Source organism: Etheostoma spectabile, chromosome 8 (assembly GCF_008692095.1).
Source record: "Etheostoma spectabile isolate EspeVRDwgs_2016 chromosome 8, UIUC_Espe_1.0, whole genome shotgun sequence".
NCBI lineage: Eukaryota > Metazoa > Chordata > Actinopteri > Perciformes > Percidae > Etheostoma > Etheostoma spectabile.
Genome location: NC_045740.1, coordinates 7,931,780 through 7,957,759, shown reverse-complemented (window position 1 = coordinate 7,957,759; position 25,980 = coordinate 7,931,780). Strand labels below are relative to the sequence as shown.

The 25,980-nt window shown below is 40.4% G+C and overlaps 1 protein-coding gene across 2 annotated transcripts in view; it reads left to right on the top strand.

The window, feature by feature from the left end:
• Window positions 1-25,980, top strand: part of roraa (RAR-related orphan receptor A, paralog a) — a 186,027-nt gene that overhangs the window by 117,491 nt on the left and 42,556 nt on the right. The window contains exon 2 of one of the 2 annotated variants that reach the window (XM_032522244.1): window positions 5,646-5,675. In XM_032522244.1, the coding sequence (XP_032378135.1) occupies window positions 5,646-5,675 (30 nt within the window). Of the gene's footprint in view, window positions 1-5,645; window positions 5,676-19,940; window positions 20,097-25,980 lie in introns of those variants that run through there. The other variant, XM_032522245.1, reaches the window with a different exon arrangement.

The following is a 25,980-nucleotide window of genomic DNA, read 5'->3' as shown; positions in this document are numbered from 1 at the left end:
TTAATGTTTTTAAATAAATGTATAAATTGCCTAAGCAGACTATCTAAACAAGTCAGAGATGAATATTTTAGTTTCCTTCAAGCCTAAAATTGTACTAAGTTAAATTTCTTAAATTTACTGCACCATCAATCACAGCAAAACAGTTTTTTTGAACTTTGTGATGGCTAAGAAGAGAAACACAATTGTTTCTAATTATTTTCTCTCAGGAATGTAGCAGCAACCTGTCAGTCGGGCAGGCGGCAGCAGTAAAAAGATGGACCACTGAATCTACTACATCTATCATTCTTAAGAAGACCATGGCTTAGGCACTATCATTAACCACCAACCTCAGGAGTAGCCTAAAATTAATACTCCCATACAACTGCCATCGTTAAGACAGGGCAATAACCAAACCCTCTCAATATTGTCGGATGTTTTGATCTGAGAGGCCTTTTCAACTATAGAGAGTGTGTACTGCTAGCATTCCCAAGGCCTATGGTATTGACCGTAATTCCAGTAGGTGTCTAGCCCGTCCCTCGCTGGGCCCTCACTGGGTCTTCCTGCAACCGGGTCTGTTGCGCAGGCTGTGTCCTTGTGTGCGGCGGGCGTGCAGCAGTGGCATGTGGAGCAAGCAGCAGGAAGCGAGCCTCCCTGTCTCCCCAGACTGAACAGTGAATGAGGATAAGTGAGGAGCGCCAGTCAATGAATCAAGCAGCAGGAAGGGAGCAGCCAGGGGGGGAGTGTGACGTCCCCACGGGAGAGGCCTCGCATTAGGAACTTCCTCGTCTGTGTGTTTCTGGCACAGGTTAAATGGATCGCTCCCATTAGCGCGCTGAGAGGACAGCTCCATTATATGAAGGAGACTGTAACTTTGAATGTCACGGTGCAACAACCCCAGAGCGCGCCTCGTCTCCTAGGGAGGCAGGGTGACAATAACCATCCATGATAATCATTCCCTGTCAGGCTTTAAGGAACCTGAAATTATGACGTACAGCCTGCCATGCGCCTCAGACTTCATTACAGCGCTGTCACTTTGAGTCGCCTGCGATGGCACGGTGCTCCACAGCCGGCTGCAGCACTGTGGCTGCCAAAACCCAGACTCACTCTCCTCCTGTCTAAGTGGCATGTTTACAGGATGTATGCCCCCCTGCAGATAGATGTGGTGGAGGTTAACCTCCACTCGCCTGCACAGTTCCTCTCTTCCTCTATAGCATAAGCAGAGTCTCATGAGAACATGTGCTGAATTGTTTACCAATGCAAGAGGAAAATATGATCAAAGGCCGCACAGCGACGACTGTCCCTCCTTCCATCGTGACAAATGGTAATGTTGAAATTAGAATTCAGCTGCTCATACAGACAACACGCTTGGCTTTTAACTTCAGTATCTATTATTACTTGTACAAATAATTCCCACGAAGCACAGGCTTTTATAAAAGGTGATCCTCAAGTTGTTAGTGCATTTTTAAGCAGCCTGTTTGTCAGCCAAGGAGAGCTTCACCTCCACACTGACCTCTGAACCTGCCATCCAGTGGAGAAGACATGAGCTGGCAGGCATTGCCAATGTCAGCGGCCAGAGCTAACTCCTTCTTTCTCACCGCCTGACTCATTCATTGGCGTTGTGGCCCCTTCTCCTTGCCATCTCCAATCAAAGGGCTCGGAATGACACATAGAGGAGGAAGTGGGCCCTCAACCCCTCCAGCTTCCTCTAACCTGCATAGCAACAGGCCAAATGAGCCTACGCTTTAAAAAAATAGAATTGATTTTCTCTCTGCATCTCAGAGAATAGTTTTCATATTATTAGATGGTATTATTTTATTTATATATTCTTAATGAATTAATAACACATCTGCTATAGGTAATTTATGGACGATTTTTTTTTTTTACCACTAGAGGCATTGAAATGAAATTATTTGTTTATTTTGTACTTCTAACATGCACATGAGGACACACTTATATGCCTTGTGGCATTGTGGAGATGTAATACCTATAAACAGTCCATATGTGTTACACATTTCTGCTAATTGCAAAGGGTATATTGATACCATGCACAACCGGTACCAGAACCAAAAAGAGAGGAAGAAGGCAACCATTGCATAATGTAAACAATGCAGGTTTCAAACCTTTGCAAATTATCATGTGCTATTACATTTTTTAGACCCTAGGGATACACACAATACTTTGTAGTGAAACAAAAATTCCAAAGTTCATTAAACAAAACTGTTTGTTTACAAAGAAATTCCCCAGGGTACCTTAACACTAAACATCCCTCCTTAAAAAGACTTGACCTCATGGAGCATTTAGATTTACTATGTTCACTACAGTGTGCAAAAGTAGTTTACATAGTATCACAGTGACACTATTATAAAAACAACAATTCATCAAATCAAATGTATGGTGGGTTTAAGTTTAATAAACAAGAAATGTAGTGATTCTAAAATAATTAAGTCAATACTTCATATTCGATGTAGAGTTAAACATCTTTAAAACCTGAGCATTCACAGTGCCAGCTAAATTGTTTCTTTTTTACTTTGTCAGTAAAAGAGCCAGTGACAGCAGAACAGCTCCTGAGCATTATCAGTGTGGTCTGTGTGGCTAACCTTGGGCAAAAGCACGCTCATGTACTGTTCACCCAGACTTGTGTTCCTTTCACTTCCTCTGTTAGAAACATTTTGCAAAGCAAATGGTTGTTTATGACTTAAAGATCTGTGGTCAGTCATTTTTTGCATCTTATGTATACTATGCACATTTTATCTGAAATAATGCGTCTTCAGATTAAATAGCATTCTTTTTTTTATTGTCACCAGACAGACCCCGCTTAAATAGTCCGAGAATGTCTGCTCTATGTGCTCGTGATTGTCGTGTAAGGTCTGACAAAAAGCCAGGAAAAATCTGCTTATTTGCCATTTCCTTCCAATATAGTTTCTACTCAACACACCAGCAATGTTTCTTACATGGTCTAAGAGGTTGTTTTACCCATCAAAACAAAGAGCCAGTACACTGCTAAATATACAGTATGCTTTTACAGCTGTCTTGTGTTGCAGCACCTTGAGACCACTGCTCTTGAATGGACCAACAGCTCTTGCTGGCTTCCATGTCATTTGATTGAAGTGTATAATTAAGAATGGATTACTGTTTATTTTCTCCTTGCGTAATGTCACAGTTGGACAGAACAGAAGTGTTTGGCCCTGAGCACGGGAACAATGCTAGAGCTTTATCACAGACTGCTGGCCCCTAGGTGACTGTTTTCCCTCTTTCTGCTCAGTGGAGTTGATATTAGTTATGTGTTTCTGTGTGTATGTCTATAAGAGGCTGGAGGGGTTATTTGTTTTCCCCCTTGTTGCTCTTTGACTCGTTTCCTCTCAAACGTGTCTGAAACATTGTTATCTCCGGCCAGACGCCTTTTTCCCAGAGAGTTATTGAATCATGTCAGCTCGCCGTCCCCCGAGTTTCAAATGCAAGCTGTAGAAAAATTAGCCATTGCTTCCGCATGACAAGTGGGATCTATTAGTGTGCTATCGCCCTGCAAAGCATGAGCATCCAGCGGGCCGCTGGGGACCAGGGCTGGCTGTGCGCTCGTCCGCATCAGACTCCTGGGGCATTAGACCAATGTTGCAGACAAGACTAACAGCCAGAGCCATAGCAGGACCCGAAGTGGCTCACTCGATGAGTTGACATCCAAAGGGGCGAGGAAGAGCGGCATGAGCAGCGGCAGCCGAGCTCCACCTCAACCAGGTCTGACTCACTTGTCAGACTGGCCACTTGTTTGATATGCAGTTTGCAACTACACACATCACTGCTTTTATCTCATCTATGTTTTATCAGATCTTTTCTATCTGTACCACTATACATTTTCTCTCAGTCCTTACTCCCAGCATGAAGTTTACAATAAACTGGTGGGTGTAAATTGTAGGGAGTATAAAGATTAGAATAATTTAGATCTGTTATCTCCCCTGCCTCAGTGCTCATTTAATTGCAGCTCTGCTTGCTAATATGTTTGACCTTACTTTAATATGCAGTATAATTCCACATGTAAGGAAGGTTGTCTCACTAATTACAATAATTAACGTTCAAATTCAAAACTATCTGCTTGGCTATAATAGTGGACTCCTTAGTGGACTCCACCACAGGTCTTTCTGTCAACAAGTAATAATACAGCAATAGCAGGCTGCCTTTAAACCATGTCATAGGACTTCATGACATTGTCAGTGCTCCGCCTTTTATCCACTTATCAAAGCATTTTCGAATGTTGCAGACTGTTTAAAGTTACCTTCCTGAAATCTAATGTTAGCTTCAATAGCTGTCATTAGCTAACTTCATGGAGTTTCTCAGATACTTGTACTCAGTTATTTCTATGTTTTGCTACTTCTACTCTACTACATCTCAGAGGCAAATGCTGTCCTTTTTACTCCACTAACATTTAACTGACAGCTTTAGTTACTAGTTACTTTGTAGATTCAGTACAGAACAATATAGAACATAATCAATAAATAAATTACGATATTACTATATTGACAAGGCTTTAAACGTACCAAGAGGGAAATTGACAAACTACCCAGAAGTAGGTAAAGTAATATATAAAATACTGTATATATAAATAAATTAATGTTAGCCACACAAGCTGAAACATTTCAGCAATGACCACATTAACACGTTAATATTAATATCAATACAAGACGTTGTTTTCTTGTTGTTTTCTAATCTAAAAATCTTCCAAAAGGCTTCTTTTGTGTATGAAAATCACCAAACTGTTCGTTCCCCCGGGCCCCGCTACTGTTCCTGATTTTGGTTTCATATTTTGTCACTTTTTTCACTACTCTAGAGTTGGCAGGTCCATATGAATCAAATGCATAATCTTTGCCACTCCTCATTGTAATGCACATTTAGACAAAGTTATATGGCCCTAGCAACATTACATTTTCAATTTGATTGATTTGAATTGAAGCTTTTCTCTTAATAATCAGTAGCTTGTTAAAATGATAAAGAAAATGAAAAACAAAAACAGCTTCTGATATTTCAAGATCTTTGATTTGCATTTCACCCATTATCCATATCCAACACCATATTAAATCTATATTAGTATTTTTTAAGTGTACACTTTCTGTTCTTGTTTTCTTTATAATTTGGCTTATTTGGTGTATTACAGTAAAATAATTTGTGCTCAAATTTTTACTTTTGTCTTATGCTTTTGTATACAGTTTTTTGTACACAGTCTCTCTAGAAAGGGTTTGGTCCTAATCTCAATGAGACTACCTGTTTAAATAAAGGTTTAACTAACGAACATTGAGGTCAAAGTGCCTCCATCCCCCCTCTGGGCCACAGGCTTAGTCATGGGCTCAAGCCCAATCAGTGTGGCTGTTCAACACATTAGCATTCCAAATGATGTTTGTTATAGTATAAATTTTCATTCATTTCCCTCAAAGAAGATAATTTCAACCTTGTCATGGATGTTGGTGTAGCATGGCCGTAGGTCAGTCACCAGCCTACCCACAAAACTGCCCTGGGCCTGACACTTCAGTGACCTTGGCCAGTGACCCCAGGGTCTACCTCTTCATCGCCATCATCACCTTCAGTTAGTTATGAGCATCCATGTACATTTGGTTGTGCTGGGAATTTCACAGTTGTTTCCTATATGTTTTTTTCATGGATTGTTTCTTTCCTCTCTGCAGGTATCTCAGTAACAAAGAAGACACATACCTGTGAGTACATTACTTTTTGTATTTCTGTTTAGGGCTGCGTACCAAAATTGAATTGTAGGCACAGACCGAATTGTCTCCTTAGTATCAAGTATTCAAAAATGCCTTATAATTCAATACCAAATTTCAATACCTGTGTAGTAAATCTCATCAGCCAATAAGCATTTAGCATGCCTCTACCAGGAAGTAATAATGCTAGTTGTTGGCTGTCTATTGTTATAAAGCCATGTGGCAAAACTGTACACTACGCAGTGAGACAGGCCCACATAGTAGGAGCTGAAAAATAAATACAGGAACAAGATAGAGAAAATAAGATTTTTGTCATCATGTGTTATGTTGACATTTCTTTTGTTGATTTTGTTAAATTGATTTATAAAATTGGTATAAAAAAAAGTATCGTTGATGGTGTTGGTATCGGTACCAGTATCAAACATTTTTTGAACAATACCCAGCCATATGTCTTTTGCTCTACATTGTTAAGGCTGTAAAAATGTCATTTAATTCTAAGTCAAATGTTATGCTTTACCAAGATGATACGATCATCTTGTTTCAATCTCTGTTGACTCTTCTTTCATCTGTGCCTTAATGCATATTGTTGCCTTACTTGCTGCTATTGTAATAAATCAATACCTTCAATTAGAGCAGTGCCATCCACTTTCACTATTTCATATTTCTCCATCCTGGAGAGAAAATTATGATAACCACAGAGAGGAAATTAAAATGCTATGCAGTCTTATGACTGTTTGATAATCATGCACAGTTGAAGTTGACAGTGTGCTGAAGCACTTATTTGTTTTCTGCAAGGCCTTGCAGCTGAGCTACGCGGATGTGGTGGTTTGTAACCTCTGAGGCTGCATTAACTACCAAGAGTTTGTATTCTTTAAGTAAAGATCATATCACTGAAAGATACAGACACAGTACAAGACTTTTCTCTGCACTACAACAATAGTACACAGGCTTCGCCTTGTCTAAACACCACTGCCATTTCATTTTCAGTCTGCTCATGAAGAATTGATGAACACTCAAACCTGTATAAATCAATGATTTCCATGAGATTTGTACTGCATTTTGACATGTGTGAAGTGCAATCGAAAAGGCATGTAAAAACGCTTTTGTGTAGTGTACTGCAGCGTGTCCGTATGTGTGTGTACATTTGTGTGTGTTCATACCCCACTGTGTGAATGAGAGAAACTAGCCCTGTAGGCTATCTTTTTCCTCTGATCACTCTGATGAAACTTGTGGAGAGGGAAGGCCAGAGGGCTTTTCTGTAAGAGCGGTTGGACTGTTTCAGATTGTGAGAGACTGCTTCTCGCCCTGTAAAACACCCCGGCTCTTTCTTACATCAGACAGCAGGGCAAAGAATATGATCTTCTATGCTAGGCAGCTCTGCCTTACTCAAACAGCCCCGTCAAAACAGCAGCATGATTGTGTGTTAAGCTATTTGCTTGTCTGGAGGGGATATGGTTTTTCTTTTTGGATGTGTGTGTGCATATTCGTGTTTGTGTCAGGATATCTTCAAGGTAGAACAGAAACGCTTTGACCCACCATCCACCGCCCCACTATCTTAATTAGTGCGGCGCTAAGCACCTCCACACCGGAAGGGGGCTCATATCAAAGAGCATGATTTAGGAGTCTCGGGTTCAAAGCACTGGGCAGAGACTGGACTATGCTGTCTTATATCAGTGAGAAATATTCAAATCTTGTGAGGAAATCAAAGTAAAGCCCCTTAACAAGTAGTTAGTTACCATGCCTTATCGACAGGAAGCGGCTGTAGAACCTTGTCAGAGTTGTGTGCACAAGAAGATGTTCAAGGGCCAGTTAATGGTCATTGAGAATATGGAGGGAAGGTCTTTCTTTGAAAAGCGCGGTGATTATACGGCTGGTGGAGTAATAATGAGGGAGACCGCTCAGCCCTACATGGTTATAGTTGGGCTGTAGAACTATTTCTTTTTGCAGATTAAAAACATTGGCTTTCCCACTACGCCAGTCCACACTGCCACTCAGTAATGTTAGCTTGGCAGTCTTGCTTGTGTGTGTGTGTGTGTGTGTGTGTGTGTGTGTGTGTGTGTGTGTGTGTGTGTGTGTGTGTGTGTGTGTGTGTGTGTGTGTGTGTGTGTCCACCTAGTCCAACCCTGACCACAGGGATGGGCCGTGTCTCTGACTAACTCCCCACTCTGCCTGAGTGATCAAACTGCTGGAAGCTCCCTGCCATGCCAGTCCCCTCATCAATATAAATTATAGGGGCAGCTGTTGGCAACTGGCAGACTCCTCTCCTCTCCTCTCCTCTCCTCTCCATCCAACTGACTGGACAAATCATCAAGCCATCAGAGGGGGAAGTATTCTAGATGAAAACAGATACATATATCACTGTGCAAATGCCTGTGTCCTCTCCCCATTCTGAACTCTCTCTTTTTCTATCTCTCTCTGTCTCTCTCTGACTCCCCTTCTCCTTCATTCCCCATAAGGGGTGGCCCCTCACCAGTACTTTCTTTAACCACAAGGCTATAATTCTCAGCAAGAAGTCAGTTGTGGTTTTCCTGTACATTTCCCTGACAGTTTTACATATGCTCTGTTATATATTGACTTTTAGTAGCAGTTGATTTATTCCTAAAACTGCCTGTGACAAGGGTGACAGCAAGAGATTGAGGCCTTAAATTCCATATTGTAGTTTGTTGCTTACTTTGATGGCGGACACCAGATACACGCCGTCACCTTCTTCTACCTCAGCAAAGCTGCCTTGCTGTGAGATGAGTTTCTGTTTGGACCTGTTGAGAGAGATGGTGTGGAGTGGAGGATCAGATGCAGCAGCTGATTACACTGAGATAAGACGTCTCACCTCTAATCTACCATCAGCATTCTGGGGCTCTGTCTCACAGCTCGAATAGCAGAGAGCTAGCTAACGCACGCACGCACGCACGCACCACACACGCACACACACACACACACACACACACACGCACAGTGTAGCCAGGATGCTCTTCTTCGAACAGAGCAGATCTACTGATTACCTAGATCCAATCCTCTTTCTCTCTTGCAGCTGTAGATGTACAATATACTGATTGTCTGACTAACTGTTTAGACTATGATACACAACAAGACAAAGGCTTGCATAGCTACATTAAGTTGCTCTTTTTTCACAGGTTGCTTTGTAATTGGACAAAAATACAAGATAAATTGACACTACGCTTACATGTCCAAATAAAAGAAACACCTCTCAATATTTTAACGAAATTACCATAAAGCAGAATTTGCAGTATTAAAAAAAGGTGAAAAATGTAACTATTTTTCAATCTCTATTCATACATTGTTATTGTATTTGATTTCACAGGTGTTAAATGCATATCCCTATAGTATATACTATATTTGCTACATGTAGTGTCTGTCTGACTTTAGATTGGGAATAGAGTGGCCAAAGGGAGGCAGTAGTACAAATGTAACTCCGGAAAAAGAGAAAAGGAGACAGCCGAGGCTTCCTCTCTTCAGTCTTACAGATACATTGTAGAAAGTCCCAGTTTTTTCATCCTATATTTATCTCCATTGCGGTGACAGACTCCCTACACTGATTGAGAAACATGGCCTTGCCCCTGCATCTTCATTTATTTGCTAGCAGCTTGCATTGAGTTTCTCTCATCAGAAATCTGCACTCACATAGTAATAGTAAGGCCAATCTTTTTTTAAAGAACCAGATTATTTAGATTCTTCTGCACTGCCTTAGCAAAACAGTGTGCAGAGTTACTGTGATATTATATCAGTCATTGAGATTCAACTCAGTTATAAAGCTTATAGATTCCATGCTTCTGTGTAATGGAAATTTCTCTGATAAAAGTAGTCTGGTGTATGTTTGGAACAATATGCTAACAACATTATTAATTCCAATAATGCTCTCTGTGTACACCAAGCACAATGACAGCTTTTACCTCCATAAAGCATCTGCTTTACCTCTAATTGACATCAGATCCCGCTTGGATCTCTGAGTGGTAGAATGCTTATGCAGTGGCTCTGTGAGTCAAGGTATTTTCAGTTAATCAAACATGAGATTCATGGTCCTTAATAGTGCTGTACATTGCCAATTTAGGAGAAATAATATGTCCCAGTTGCTGCCTAATTTTGCTTGGCAACAGGCGCACTCCTGTGGAATTGCCCGGGGCGGTGTGAGTTGTCTCTGCATAGCTCAGTGTTCCATGCTCAGTGACTGTTTGAAGGTATTTTATCACATTGTTGCCTTGATTCAGCTCTGTGGGGATTTGTTAGTTGCACTCATGTGGGAAGTGCATCCAGTACATTGTTAAGCTAGGGCTGATAATGAAGATCAGCCAGCCAGAGTCCCCTGAGCTAGGCGGAGAGAGATAGTCTAGTGAGACGCGCAGCACAGACATAGTGGAGCAGGACGAGCACACATAGCAATACACACAGACGCAGAGGAATCATCAACACAAAGCATACAACACTGAACTGTGCTGTAGTGTATTAGTCAAAAACACAATACAGTAGCGAATACAGTACAGTACATTAGATTATTATCAAATATTTCATACTCTGTTGTTCTTACTAAACATTTCAACTTGGTCAAATTGGCATTGTTATCTTTAAAGGTTCAATCATTTTAATGTTGTTGCCTTCTTGTTACAATCAAAATCGACAATGCAGAGCCCCACTAAGCCTCTCTTTCTGTCGAAAGTTATTTGATTCTCAGCATGGTACGAGAACTCGTTGTTTCCTCTTCTCCCAGAGCAGCATTGAACGCTTAAATTGACACAATCTTTTTCTACCTCTGTACTGTAGGTTATGTTTCATCCTACTCTATTTGTTTGTTCCACAAAAAGAGTATTCTTTTTGGACATGTTGCTGTAACCTATAATAGACGGCTATTTTTTTCTGAAATAGGTCAGTGTAATCACAACAGTGAGGGATGGACAGTCACTGTAAAAGGGAAATCAATAGAGCTATCTATTTGTCGTTAACCAGGCCAGCATGATTTTTCTCCATTTTACCTCTCCTTCCATCCTTTTTTTCTCTCCAATACAATATGGCAAGTCCTCGTTTTTCAGTAAAAACATTATGTCTGCCATTTTGTAAAATTGCAAATTGCCTTTGTATGTGCACTTTCTTTGCATACGTGTCTGTGAGTATGGACGCTTCTTTTTATCAACTGCTGGGGGCCCAGGGTTTTTATAAGGAGTAGAATGGCAAGGGGAACTGTAGGGGTGCACGGAAGCTTTTTGTGTGGGAGCTCTGCTTTTGTTGGCTCTTAATCTGGTTCTTCTCTTGGTGCCGGCTCTTTCAGAGAATTTGAGCCGGAGCGAAGAGAGGCCTCGTCAGCTTTTCCTCACCCTTTCCCTTTTGTACTTCACTGAAAACTGAAAGGCCCTGTCTTGAAGTGTTGTCAGACCAGAAAACAAGAGTAAGTGACATGTGACAAGGACACAATGCTTGGCTGGGCCAGCCAAAGTAAGTGGCCCCATCTGCTGCGGGCGATTTCTCTTCTGCCGACTGTCTGCCACCTCAGGTGGGAGAGACCAATGGCCGAGGGCTGTGCTGAGATTGTGGCGTCTGCCAGGCAAAGCAGTTGGCATGGCTGGAAGGGCACGGCCGGCCTCGCGCCTCGCTGTGGGACACAGCCGGCCAGCCTTTGCACAAGTGCAGGTTATCCGTCACTCATCAGGTTTCCGATGCCTCATCACTTTCCCATGGTGTACACACATTCAGAGTGTCAGCATGTAATGAAAGGTTTGATTCATGGAGGGTGACAAAGACGGAGGTCGTGGAGCTCCTCCAGATATGATCCTGACTGATGCTGATGGGGAAGCTTTAAGATGGGCCCCTAATTAAATGTCCTTGTGCTATCATGAAGTTCCTCGGTCGCAGCCATATACAAAGACTTTCCTCTCGTGCTCAGAGCTTATTACGCTGACCAGCGCGTATCTAATTTTGATGGTCTTTACTTCTCACTGCAAAGTGCGCTTTGAGACAAATTATACTAAACTGAAATGGAGCAAAAGAAAAAAATCTATTGTCAGAAATATCCCTTTATGGATATTTTTTAGGATATGAAAATTCTGATGCAATATCGTGCATGAATAAAGGAGGGTGAAATTAACATGTATAATTACATTCCTGAGTTATTCAGAAGAATGTTGTTGAATAAACCATGTAACGAGTAAAATGTCCCCTATAATAAAATCATTTTAAAAATATCATCCAAGCAACATTTCAAGATCAATAATAGTCGTAACAGGGCATCAAAAGAAAAAGAAATATGTTGGGACAAAACACAACAAAATGTGTTGACTGTTTGCATACCGAGCATCAAATGTTTTTTGAAACATAATTAGATACATTTGATGTGAGGATCACATCCTTCCGACTAATAATGTCATGCTGCTCAGAAACTAAAGTAAAAAAAAGTTACATCAACAGAGAAGAAAGCAGAAGTGCTCACAAAAGCTTTCGGTGATATTATACATTGACATTTGTGCTGATCGCATTGTGCACATTTTGTTGAATCGGCTTTATTAGAGAAATGCTGTTTTTTCCCCGTTGCTATTAATTTGTGTTTCTGTGGTTGTGCAGTACGAGAACAGAGAGATGCAGTTAACCCATTGTGAAGTTAGCCGTCATCATTAAGATTCTACAGATAACAGGCTTGCAGATTTTTACTGCTCAGCATTATAGGATCCTAGACATCAAAGGCAGGTTTTCATTCTACTGTCTGCGGCAGGAGAAGGAAAAAAACAGTAAAGGAGACATGGAGTCGGGAAAATAAGGCAGATTGGAAAAAGGAGAGCATGTACCTGCGTAAGTCAGGTGACCCAATGCTCTGTAATGTGTTCGCTGCCACAGAGGGTCCCTCCTGCATAGTTAGCTCCTTGCTAAATTGGCGTCCTCTCTGATTAAGTGGCACAGTCTTTAATAACACCGTGGCTGACTGCAGGTTGGTTCACTTTAAAGATCAAGTTCATTTCTCACTATGGTCATTAAAGTGCAGGTCCGCGTAATTCAAATCAGCTCACTTATGTTTTTTTTTTTTACTGTCCCTATTATTTTTGTACGTGAGACAACATTGTCAGCTCATACTTTCATGTAGCCTCCTGTTATATGTAATTAATGTAAAGGTACTGTCAATAGTAATTTCTCTTTGTACAAATCTTGTAATATTATTTGCAATTCTATTACACAGATATTACAATGAAGTCCCCCTTAATTCAGATTACTTTCTCTTTCAGCGTGGTGCCATTATGCGTTTGCCATTACATCAGCGTGAGCTGTTCTACAGTGAGAGTATTGACTGTACAAGAGAGAGAAATGTGCTGTTCTCCAGTATTGTGCTGGATTACAGAATCAAGGTCGACTCACAAGACACAGAGCAGCATTATCCCTTAATCCTGTGTTTTGGTTTCAAATAGCCTTTTTACACCTAATCTCCACAAGTAAAGTGACAAACATGAATACTGAGGTAGGTATTTAAATGTGCATTACCTGCAATGTTAAGGTCAAAGGCTTATGCTGACTTAAATTGGCTCTGTATTTTGTGAAAGAACAGACGATGTCATGTGTTTGCCACTTATTTTGTTGCAGCTGTATTACAGAACACTAGGAACACTTGTGATGAAATTTCCCCTGGCGGTTTCAGATGGATAAGTCTGAGAACTTTTTATCCAAACTATGAGTCATTTGTTTGTTATTTTTATACACTGTAATATTTTGAATGAAGATACTATTCCCCCGCTGCTTTAACGTCTCACTAAGTTTCACTTGGCCTGCTGTACTTGGGCACTGGGAGAACAAGCTTTACTCAGTCAACAGATATAGTGAGTGCACCCGTTACAGCACCGAGGCAGTGTCTCCCCTTGACCAGGCTGGTCTTAGTGTGTCCGTCAGGCTCAGCTGTGGCAGAGCTGGAGGAAACTTAAAGGTGCTGTGAAAGACTAAAAGTGGGCCAGCCGCTGCTGCCTCCTGTTGACCTACCTTGTTCAGAGGGTCCAGGTACAGACTGATGACAGGACTCCTCCTCAGCGGACCACATTACTAATGTGTGAGGGTGCAATAGGAGCACACCCAGTGATGAATCACTCCCCTGCACTCATGGCATCCTCATAAGTCAAGAGTAAAAGTGTTGATAGTGCGCTCAGTAAAAGAGATCCTTCGTCCCGTCCACCAGCGAGAAACTCCATCCAGGCCCGCTGGAAGAGGGGAAGGGGTAAGGCTAAGTGGTGCATGTAGCGCATAGCCTGAAGATCTCCCTCAATCTTGAGGAAAACATTAGTCCCTCCAGTGGGTCACTTGTTTTTTGTAAAGTGCATAGAACTTAGGAGAAGTTACTTTCATGCTTGAACAGAGCTGCTTTTTAAAAAATTAGAGTAATCTACATTGCATTGATTTGGACGGCCTCACCGGACCAACTGCATTACCTGAATTCACAGAGAGAACATTAAATATGTGTTAGTTTAAGCTAAAACAGTTTTCTTCTGAGGGTTTTGTGCGCTGAGCAGTCACAGGAAAAGGCTCTGCCTCATTACTCACTTTGGTGTATCAAAAGAGAGAATAATGGTGGACTTGTTCAGCCTAATAGCAGAGGAAATATTGTGTAATTTAGAGGTTTTAAAACAGATTTTTTAAAACAACTTTATTGACGCAAAAATTGTACATCACAGTTTGTTTCTCTGTTTTCTTTGTTTCTTCTATAGCCTTAAGCCAGAAGGTTAACTATTTTAGTTTACACGCCTACCTCCCCCCAGAGCTCATGTCGGGCTATATTGGTGATGTTGGGGGAGTGTGTAAGTTTGACGGTAGGTAATACATCACACACTCCGGGGGGTCTCCCTGGTATGCTCCTCAATAATGAAGTTCATTCGTTAACTTCTCCCTCAAAGGCCAAGTTCCCCTGCTGCCCTTTTCAACAGCTATCGCAACTCTTACCAGAATCACCCAACCAACAGGACAAAAAAAAACACATCATCATGCTTTTCCCCTTGACAGGCTCAGTGGTTGCCTTTGCAGGGCATGAAGAATAAGCAGGTCCATTACCGATCCCTCATGCTTGGTTATAGCCATAATTATCACAGGGAAAATGACCTGCTCTGTTTGGTTTGCTATGGAGGGGCTGCGCATTCCTAATCACCTCTTCCTTCCCTCCTGTTGTCCTCATGCCATGGAGATGGAGCTGGTTTTGGGGGAGTCTTGCCAGTTCATTAGAATTCACAGGGTTCCACCTCCCTGCCTAGCCAGGCTAAGCCTCTCACACAGGCTGCCATAATCTCCCCTCCTCGTTCCCTTTCGCTTCTCCTCTCTCTATCCTCCTATCCCTTTCCTTTCTGTCCCAAGGGCAGCTTCGCACAAAGGAGATGCAGTGCAATTCATTGTTAAATCTGATTTCTATTGATCTATTGAGAAATTGTTCCGTGAGACATTTGATAGCACTCCAGCAGCACTGATGATCCATCCTTACCGATGCCTTTTCATCAGATAAACCAAATAAATAAACTCACTCCACTCACTTAAAAGACAACCTTTGTTGAATGTACGAGGCACATGTTTTTCCAAGCCTGTATCAATCAATTGAACACCCAGTTCCAGTGGGCAGATTGTAAACACTTTTTTTTGCTGCTGAAGTGCCCAAAGAAATACAGATATGGCCTGACATTGCACTTATACATTTAAATCTAGCAGAGAAATAACAGCAACAACCAAACTGCCACTAAACAATAGCGATTAAAAAGTAGCTGAGGGCATTTGATGTTTTTCATTGAAGTGTAGTGCTTATTATATTGTTCACAAACTCTTGTCCCCACCTCACTCATACTTGTATTCAATGTGGAGCATGCATGCATGTAAGTCTACCTCAAATGATTTGAAGCATGGTCAGTGCGTGGAGGTTTTGCTACCACTATGACACAGCACTCGTATTCTTTTTTCTTTGACAAAAACAGTTGGTTGATTGATTTGGAAATACCAGAGGCTCCTGTGTTTGTTTATAAAACATATTTAAATTTTTTGCTCTATAAATAACCGTGTCAGTATTACAAAAGGCTATAGCCTTGTCAACCATTCCCTATAAGTACTATGTTGTTGATTTGGATAACATGACAGTTGACGGGTGTACACTTCACCTATGTAGGAATGATATGCTTTCATATTTCTTCCTTTTGACCCTGCTGTTCTATAAATATTGGGCTTGTGTGTATGTGTATTAAGTGACGGATAGAAAGAAAGAGAATAGTGCTGAGCTGGCCTTGTGTGTGTATATAAAGGATGAAGGGCTGTATACACAGTCACTAATATAGAGTCATCTGAGTGTTTGTGATTGTAAAAAAGCACACCACTAACCAACAGCTGCCACCTGGCTGGACTAGACACACTGCTCAGCTCCATGGTAAATCCATTAACCCTAATGATATGACAGCATTTCTTGTAGATACACATTATATCATGAAACACAGCAGCGGCACGTAGTATGTTTTTAAACTCTCACTTCTCTTATTTAAACTTGTCTTTAAATGCAGTCCACTGCAGTCCTCTGGACATAACCCAATAGTATCCTCTATTTTCACTGAAATAGATATTCCCTTTGTTGTCTGTATGATTTATTGAAGTCTTCCCACAAGTGGAAGCCCCCAGGAAATTGCCTGGAATGGCCCTAAATTGGTTTATGATTGTGTGGTGTGGGCTGGTGCTGTTATGGTTCTAATATTATGCCCTTCTCTCCTTGGCATCTATATTAAATTGATCTGTATTGTTTTCATGGAGTGCCTGTTGAAGCTTGTTAATTCCACCGCTGCTTCAGGCTGGTGTTGCGGTTCCAAACACCAAGGTGTCTCTCGTGGTGGAACATAAGCCTCAACTCACTAAAACACCTTACAATGAGATTGCGACACAAAATGAGGAAGTCCATAGCTGTTTACTCTGTGGGGTCAGAGAGGCCACAGAGTGGAACAGCATGTGGACTGCAGGTTTGAGGTCGGTCCAGAGCTGTGAGAGCTAACATGGATCAGCTGCATGGTGAATCTGTGCGTGGAATGGCTACTGACAGTCTGCTAATGAGGCCATTATCAGCTCTGGTCCTCTCTTCTCCTCCAGGGACACCAGTGGATGCTCTGCACCTAATCTCAATTGAATTCCATTCAACAGGGCTTGTTTACATTATTGCTTGAATTAATCCAAGAGGAGTGCGAGACACATGACCCGGCTGGTCTTAATGCACAAATTTAGTGTCGTACCAGAAACTCCTGGTGTCATCGCAACTTCATTATCACAACTTCTATTCTCTTCATACTCTGGTATAAAGGAATGATTGACTAACTGTTGATGGCTACACGTCAGTGATCACCACATTAATACCCACAGCCATTTGACCATTGGAGCCTTTGTGGCTTAATCAATGCCCAATGAACAAGTCTAAGCCGGATATTGGCATACTGTCACTGGTAATGTGGACCAGTCAAGGGAGAGTGTGATCAAGAGCAAATGAAGCAGCTTTGCTGGGAGATTTTCTCCTTAGGGAGGTCTGGGTTTTTAAGCACAATTATATACAGTTGGAGGCACTATATTTGTTGTAGAGCTGAAAGCGTAGAACAACATCAAGATTGGTTTATTAGTTGTATGTTTTTTCTAATGGTTGCTTCAACCAAATTTCATAAATATATATTTTTTAGCTAACCTTAAGTGGTGTTTGGCTATGCAGATGTATTTTATAGCTTACCTTTAGTGGTATTTGGCTATGCAGATTATTATGGTACAGTGAAGATTAACAGATTTTTTTGTGGTCGTCACAGTACTGGAGAAAAACAATTTGGGGCATCTCTTACCTTTATTAGATAGCAACAGTAGAGAGATGACAGAAAACGAGTGGGCAAAGAGATGGGCAATGACGTGTAACAAAAAAAAATCTAAACAAAATCCCTGGCCTGATTTGGACCACAGACGTTGCGTTTCATGGTCGGTGTCTTAACCCCTAAGCCACGGGACTGCCCCATAAAAAAAGAAGATTGAAAAAAAATTCTATGTACACAGAAAGTGTGCAAGTTACTCTGGATATTCTACAGAACTGTCAACAGATTTCACAGGGACTTTTTCATTGGTATAAAGTAGTATGCTTTTTGATTTTGTTTTATAATTTGGGTGAAACAACCCTTTAAATGTGAAGGTGGATGCCCAAATAAATCAGGCTGGGGACAATGGGTATCTGTTAGACCTGTAGTCTGTAGTTCTGTGAAAGGCTGCTGTCCAGTAGGGATTTTCTCTGTGTCACATTAATTTTCACATTCAATTCTAACATTTTATAGGTTTTACTTTTTTATTGTTAGAAGTAGCCCATACTGTTAGTTGTTTCATAATTCTATTAACCTGTAGGGATTTCTCTGAGATATTCACATATTCCCCACAGATTGTAAGCAGACTAAACATGCGCTCTTTCAAACTCTCTCCTGACTGTCAGACAGTAAGATGGATGTTATCCTCTTCTCAGATGTTCTTGGATAACCAGGCGACAGACGCAACCCCTCCTACAGTATCATGTTGTTTTTTCTTCCCTTAACCATAGTTGCGTGTTAAGCAACAGTGTGTCGAGCCACGACTGATTCTAGAAAGACTGATAGAGCAGCCAGTTACTCAGACAACCACATAGTGGCAGTTAAACATGTTCCTGCGTGGGCCTTGGCCCTGACTCATCTTGTGAACTTTGAAGATCTTGTGGGGAGACGCCAACAACAAAATGCGACAACATTGTTTTGAATACTTTACCAGGGCCTGTCTATGTGTCGTTTGTATCCCAGGCACGCTCCATTTGATGCTATCAGCCTCTGAATGATATTTTGTTCATTAGATGGTGTGCTATACGAGACCATTGTTGACACAATGTGAGTTAATGTGTTTAGTGTCTCTAATGGATCATGGACGTCCTAATGAAACATTGTCATGGGAAGATTTATGTTTCAAGCTGCTGAGTCCTCATTTCCATTTTATATGTCATTAGATGTACCTTTATTCAAGGAACAGAACATGATAGAAGGCATCAAATGAATGTAGATATTTGATGTATAAAACGGGAATACATAATCAAAATGTCTCACAATTGCATTGTGAAATTCTTACTCTGTGGAAGTGTCATAATTATGTGGCAAAGATAAAGTGCTGCTGTAGTGTTATTCATTTTAAGCCACTATAGAGAATGTGAAATTAGCCTCTAAAATATTCAAAATGTAAAATATTGGTGGTGTAAAAAAATACTTTTACCTCTAATTTTTAGATTTTAAATATGGCAGAGCATGAAACCAAAGCTGCATGATGTTTGTCTTTAGAATTGTTGATAGGAGCGCCAGCTTATTCATGGAAATGCCAAATGCAACGTGGTTATTGGCCAAGGCTGGATTGCACTAAAACCAGAATATTGTATCAGAGAGAGGCAGCTGGTTAGGAGTCAGAACAGATTATCATATGAGAGAGGATGAGCGAGGAGAGGGGGAGGAGAGAAACAGAGAGGTAGGGACTGGAATGGGAGGCAGGGGGCGAGAGCGAGGGGCACAGGAGTGAGAGAAGGAGAAATGAAAGCAAGAAAGTCATCGCCCAGTCGTTTGGATCATCCAAACCCTTCCGTCACTATCTCCCCTTCTTTACCTGTCAAAAACAGTGTATGAGAGCCGTCGGAGTGTGTAAGAGAGAGGGGCATGCGGGTCCTCTGAGAGGTCAGGGGAAGAAGCTGAGACTCCACTCATCTTCTCTCTGTGTAGGGCCCACCGCTGCTTACAGACATCTGGCCTCACACTGATCACTCATATCTACAGACAGGGAGGAGGAGAAGAGTGGAGCGCTTCGATCTCTGAGCCACGGAAAAATTTCAGATCCCTCTTATATCCATCCTCTCCTTTTTTTACTTCCTCTCTCTGTTGTTTCCTTTTGCTATTTTTCTCCTTCACCTCTCTTTCATTCCTGTCTAGCCTTTTGTCCCCTCTTTGACATTTTCTCGTATCCTTGACATTGCACCATTTTTTTAAAAGCAGAAAACCAAGAGAGTAGAATAGACAGAACAAGAGCGTGAAAAAATGGAGGTCTGCTAGAACTGGTTCTGACTTTATCCTTGCACTGAAAAGATAAGCCAGAGAAGATAGCAAGAGTGTGCTGTGTCTAGCAAGCCAGTATACAAGGCTCTGACTGCAATCAGTGGGAAGAGGGCCAGCTTCCCTGCCTGAGCTCTCAGCGCCCCTACTGGCTGCATGCTGTGCCAATCAAAGGCTAGTGGGTGGGGAACAGTCAGACATGAACGCTGATGTCACAGTCACATGGATTCTGGTGTGGTCATGCTCGGAGGCTGAGAGACAGAGCTGTGCTGGCCAGCTGCTGCTGAGACAGCAGTGGAGGGCTTTGCGCTGGTGATAGTTGTTCTCTTATGGACTCGAAGCTTAATAATGTATTTTGTGATTTCAGCTATGAAAGGTAAGAGCAAACTGCATGCTGATCCTGCAACCTGAGTAACAAGTAGGGAAGTACGGCTCCGCTATTCATAGCCTGCCAACTCTTTGCATTTCATTTGCAAGGCATGAGTGTGACAGAGAGAGAGAGAGGGAGGGAGGGAGAGAGGGGAGAATACAGTAATACTGTGCTTCTGAATGTATGCAAGTGAATTCAGCTTTTCTAATATTTCTTTTCATGCATGTACATATTTTTTCATTCAGAAAGAGAAACTCAGCTAGAATTAGGAAACTTCTAAAAACCTGTGAAGGTATTTTTGCTTAGATTTTTTTTAAATTCTACCTATGTGTGTGTGTTTTTGCTCGTACTGTTGTGTGGGGTGCTGTGGAAACCACAGCCGGTGTAATCTTTGCACGTCTCTGACAAGAACAGCTCCAGAGCAGAAGTTTTTTTGGCATAGATGTGAGGTAGCATGCAGAGAGACGGGGGCAAAGGGTCGTAGGGGAAAGGGTGGGGTTCTTGTCGCTATTTCTTTTTGCCCCGTTCTTAATCCTGTTGTTCCAGTCCAGAGGATGTGTCTGTTCCGCGGGAAGATGTGCGTGGCAGTGTTGAACGTGGGTTGCAGACGGGCAACAAGGCACTGGCGCGACTGGCAGACTGTGATTCTTACTGGTGGATGCGTGTGCATATCTGTGTGTGAGAGTGTGTTGTGTTCCACTGACCTATTTTTTGGGTAGTCGGGTTTACATGTGTGGCCATGAGAGCAGGACTGGGTCCTCCCAGTCACTGTGATGTTGATCTAGTTTGCTTAATCCCAGCTCTTCCACCCCCTCCATCATACAGGCATACATGCGCACACACACATCCGCGCAGACAGACACTGGAAGTGCAGTCAGACGTACAGTACAGCACACACTTCTCTCATGCATGCCTGCACACACGCACATAATCATGCTTTTCACACATATGACTACACTCTCATTCTTCCATATAGAGAAATGTGAACAACCATATCCAACCATATGTGCTCATATGCAGTCATGAAACGGGCAGCTGTCATTCTGTGTTTAATTTCCTACTTGCTGCTTTTTTTTGTCTGTCCAGAAATAAATTCACATTCGCTTTTGAATAAAAATCACATTTACCATCAAGACAAAAAAGCTGTGCAGCATATTCAAAATACTTCTATGTACACATATTAATATATAAATATGTTGAATGTGTGAAAAACAATGCTATTATCAAATTAATAGTAATAGTTATTGCCCTCACAGCTTCAGTATGTACTGTGACATATTAGTTTGCCATGCAGTTAAGTATGCTGCTCTTTGTGTAAGACTGGCAACTCTGACCACAGCGTTACTTTCTTTTCTTTTTTATTTGATCTCAGTGCGCAAATTCATTTATGAAGTGAGGCTCACAGACATGCGAAAACGTGTGGGAAATTGAGAGGGAGAGCAGTCCTGTTTCTTATTTTCAGTGAGACGCAAATGAAAAATGGCCTTTGACCTAATGTCCTTTATGCTATTTATATTGAAGGGCTTTATGAGATCATTTTTTTTAGAATTGATTGCCGTGTAGCTTTTCTGAGTTTTTTTGTGGTGTATACACAACATTTTAATGTGTATATTTATTTTTCTCTTTTTTTGACATTGATGTTTTTTTCTTTAATTTTGCTTAAAACTGACATTTTCTGTATTTGTCATTAGCTGTAAGAGTTGTTTAGTAGCCAGTTTCTGCCTGTCTATTTGCCAGTCTTACGCCTTATCGGTCCTTTTAGTTTGATAGGAGCTGCTGGTGTCATGATAGGACACTGTGACAATTAAATTAAAATGTGAACAAGGTGTAAAATCGGAAACTAATTTCAACGACTAGTTATTTCAATTTCTTCCTGGAAATGATTGGTGAAATGGATGAACAGAACAATGACTTGCTGCCTTGCCATGCACTTCTTTATTGTTATGTTAATATTGTTTATACTGCACATTTTACGTCACTTTTTTGGTAATTAAAAAAAATGTTTTCTATACTGTGCACTATAAAATAATGCTAATATATGATTCCAAACATCTCTATGTGTCTCTGTGGCTTTGTCTCTACCCTGCACCCCCCTCTACCTAACTCTCCCTCTCTATTCAGCCTCTCCACCACACCATTGCCTCTCAAGTACCTAATTACCTGTAATAGAAACATCCCTCTCATTACCCCATGCAAATTAGCCAGCCTACTCAGCACAATTAGGATGAAAATTCCAATTACATAATTAAAAAAAGTTCTTTGATGTTTAGATTGACAGAAAAGGTAAAATGTGTGTCTCATCCCCATTACAAATAATGAACCCTTCAAAAAGAGCATCATTGTGGCGAGGTACACGTAGCAACAGTGGTGGAATGTAACTAAATACAATTACTCAAGTACTAGTACTTTCATGACATTTTATACTACATATTGTACTTTTTACTGCACTGCATTTTTCTGACAGCTATAGTTACAAGTTACCTTACCAATTCATATTTTACATGCAAAACATATGAAGAACTTAACCTTAAAATATGATGCATTGTAAAAAAAAAAAAAAAATGTAACTACCCAACAGTATTTAAAATTAGATCTTATTAGATCAATAAACTGAATAATTATTTTGATAATGTTTGTAGGGATAAAAAACAAGACATTTGAAGGTATCACTTTAAGCTCTTGGTAATTATGATGAACATTTTTCACTTTTTTCTTAATGTCTTACAAAACAAATAAATAATGGATAGATCAAGAAAATATATATAAACATTTATAAGTAATAATAATACTGATCTAATGCTATACTATACAACAGTGTGTATATATATATATATATATATATATATATATATATATATATATATATAATACCGTAATCTACCATACTGTGTTAAGTACTTACTTACTTTTAATACTGTACATTTTCCAGACAATACTTGCTTCACTTAAGTAACACTTTCAATGCAATACTTTTAGTTGATAGTGTATTTTTACAGTGTGGTATTAGTATGTTTACTTGAGTAAAGGAGATTTTTCCCACCACTGCATAGCAATAATGTTTTAAAACTGTCAAAAGCAAGGCCCAGTAAGCCACTACAGTGCATGCAGACTGAACATAAATATGTGATTTAGCATGAGTGTGTACTAGACTGTAAAAAATGTTCTGGGGCCGTAGAGGAGGTAAAGCCAAATATCTTGTGATAGGCGCTGTAAGGCTATGTTAACAAGGCTGTAAATATTTGCTGTAGATTTGGTACTCTTTGTCTCTTTCTATCAGTGGCCCATTGAAGTGTTCACTACCCAGTGCTGCAGGCTCTCACACATTAAAGCAGAGGTTAACAAGATTGGCTATTATCCAGTTAGGGACTGAGGACATGAAGAGCTAACGGAAAAATCGCCACAGATTAAGGAGAAGGCAAATATAGCACAATACACCTGCAAGGATTTAAAAGAAAAGACTCAATTACTGTACAAAGAGAGACTATTTGTAGAATGTTTGTGTTCATATTTCTTTTAATCTGTGAATAAAATAATTAGAGTTTGAATGTAAATACAATTGTAATACCAATATTAATAATTCAATATTGAATTTTGTCTTACCCTAAAATTTGCATTCATAAAATATAATTTTTCCAGGGATCATTTACATCTTACAATCAAATTGAAATGATTATATGTGAGCAGAGGAAAGACAAACAAGAGTGACTCTGACTGACAGACGAAGGGTGCATGCTTTAGCCCTATCTCTTGCTTCTTAGCTGACTGAGGAAGTGGAATAGCGTCCCCACAGGTTATTAAAGAGTGTGAGGTGTGCCAGTCTGTGCTGTGCACACTGAGACGAACATCCTGGCTGCCTGACTGTGTGTGGAGGGACTGGTTAATGAGATATTGACTGCCCATTGAGAGCATGGATTTTGTGATTTGGCTCTTGAAGTTGGAAGGATAGGGAGGAGAGATGGGCACTCGTTTCTAAATTTGATATTCTTTTTTGTTTTGAGTTACCAATAGTTAGCTATTATTCATTATGTTATTATTTGGTTACTGATAATTCTACTTATTTTTCTTTTGAAATTATAACTGCCAGCCTGTTCTAATAACATAAATCACACAATAGAGTATCATAATCAATCATGTATGTGCTGTAGGGCTGGGTTTTAAAACATTGATTTTCTGATTTAAATCGATTTTCATTTGAATTATCCTGAATCGATTCCTAAAATCTTAGAATCAATGTTATCTGTATCAAATAAAGCTATAAATCATGACATGAAGAATCAGTTGGTGCTAGCTCTCCAAAGAAAGGCCTTATTTTTTTAAAGATATCTGAATGAAATGTCACTCAATACTTACTGACTGTAGAGTTTGTAGAGCTGCAGTTTATTGTGTGTTCTTGTTAAATAAAAAGTACATTAATGTAATGTACATTACCTGCTTTGGGGGCAGTTCTTCATTGATACTTGAAATGCATGCATCTTAGACAGAGCCTTGTACAATTGTTGAGTCTCTTTCATATCCAAGCTAAATTGGTATTGTAACCGAAAGGTTCTTAACCTAACTGATATCAAATCGAAAATGAAATTGAATTGGGAATAACAATTGATTCGGGACCTCGTGAATTGGAATCAAATTGATTCGGAAAATCATTGACTATACCCAGCCTTATTGTGCTGGATACAACAAGAGTTTTATCATAAAGAAAACAGAAATGAAAGTACTAACAAAATAATATGACTAAGAACTTAAACTCTTATTTGCATAATGAACATTAAAAACAGTACACTGTTTTACAGAAGTGCTTGATTACTAGCCATACTTTAAAAGACATTGATACAAAAAGTATAGCTACTCAGCATAGAAGTATTGATTACTGTGGAATTGATTTTCCATTACAGTACATAGAGGAGGGTATGGGAGTCTTTGCAGTAACCAAATAAAAATGAATTTTGAAAAAAAAACCAGTCTTGTAGCCACATCTATAGTATAGAGTATAGATTTTATACTGTACAAGCATTAATTTACAACTCCATCTAAACCATTGCCAGGGTACCAGACAGCTCTGTCAGTCATCTCGTCTTGTCAGTCATACCTTGTGGTTTTGACAGATTAGTCCAATCACAGGCGAGGTTAAATGACTCTCCTGTCCTATGCCCAATCAATCAGCGGGGTACAACAAACAACAGCGGCTCAAGATAACCATCGGGCTACATGAGATGATTTTTGCTCATTCTGAAACATTCACACCAAGTTCAGTCAAGGTTCCCAATTTGGCTTCCCAGTCAGGTAAAACACCAAGCTGGGCTTAGTCAAATGCCTCTAACTTAAAGGTAATTTTCTACTTTACTTTCACTCAGTATTTCAGGAGTCACTTATAGATCCTTTGAAGTGTCTCCCTGTCATGCAGCATTTAGCTGCTGATACAATACTTCCTCTGTCAGCACTCCTTAGATAATCATACACCACAGTCCATGGAGTTAAAGAACATTTTCACTTTCATTTTCTCTTCTCTTCATTCTGTAGCTTCCACTGTAGAATATGTACAAAGAGCATGCAGATTTGATATGTTTCAATGTTCACAGAAACGCTTTGCTTTGCATTCTAATACATTGTCATTTGTGATAATTTAAAAATACTGAGAAGATGTACGTACTCTCAGCATGGACTTACTTACAAATATATAGATTAATAAAATGTCTTCAGCCTCCCATGCCCTGTTTTACCCTTATAGGCGTTGCCACTTGGGGCTCAGAAGTTAACAGTGTTTTAAGAGAGTGAAGGTTTAAGTTTTTTCTCCCTGTACTTTCATTCTGAGCGTGTTTCATACCATTGGCTTTTTTCCTCTATGGGCCTCTGGAGGGCTGTCCATTGGCTTTTTGAAGTTGCATCAAAGAGG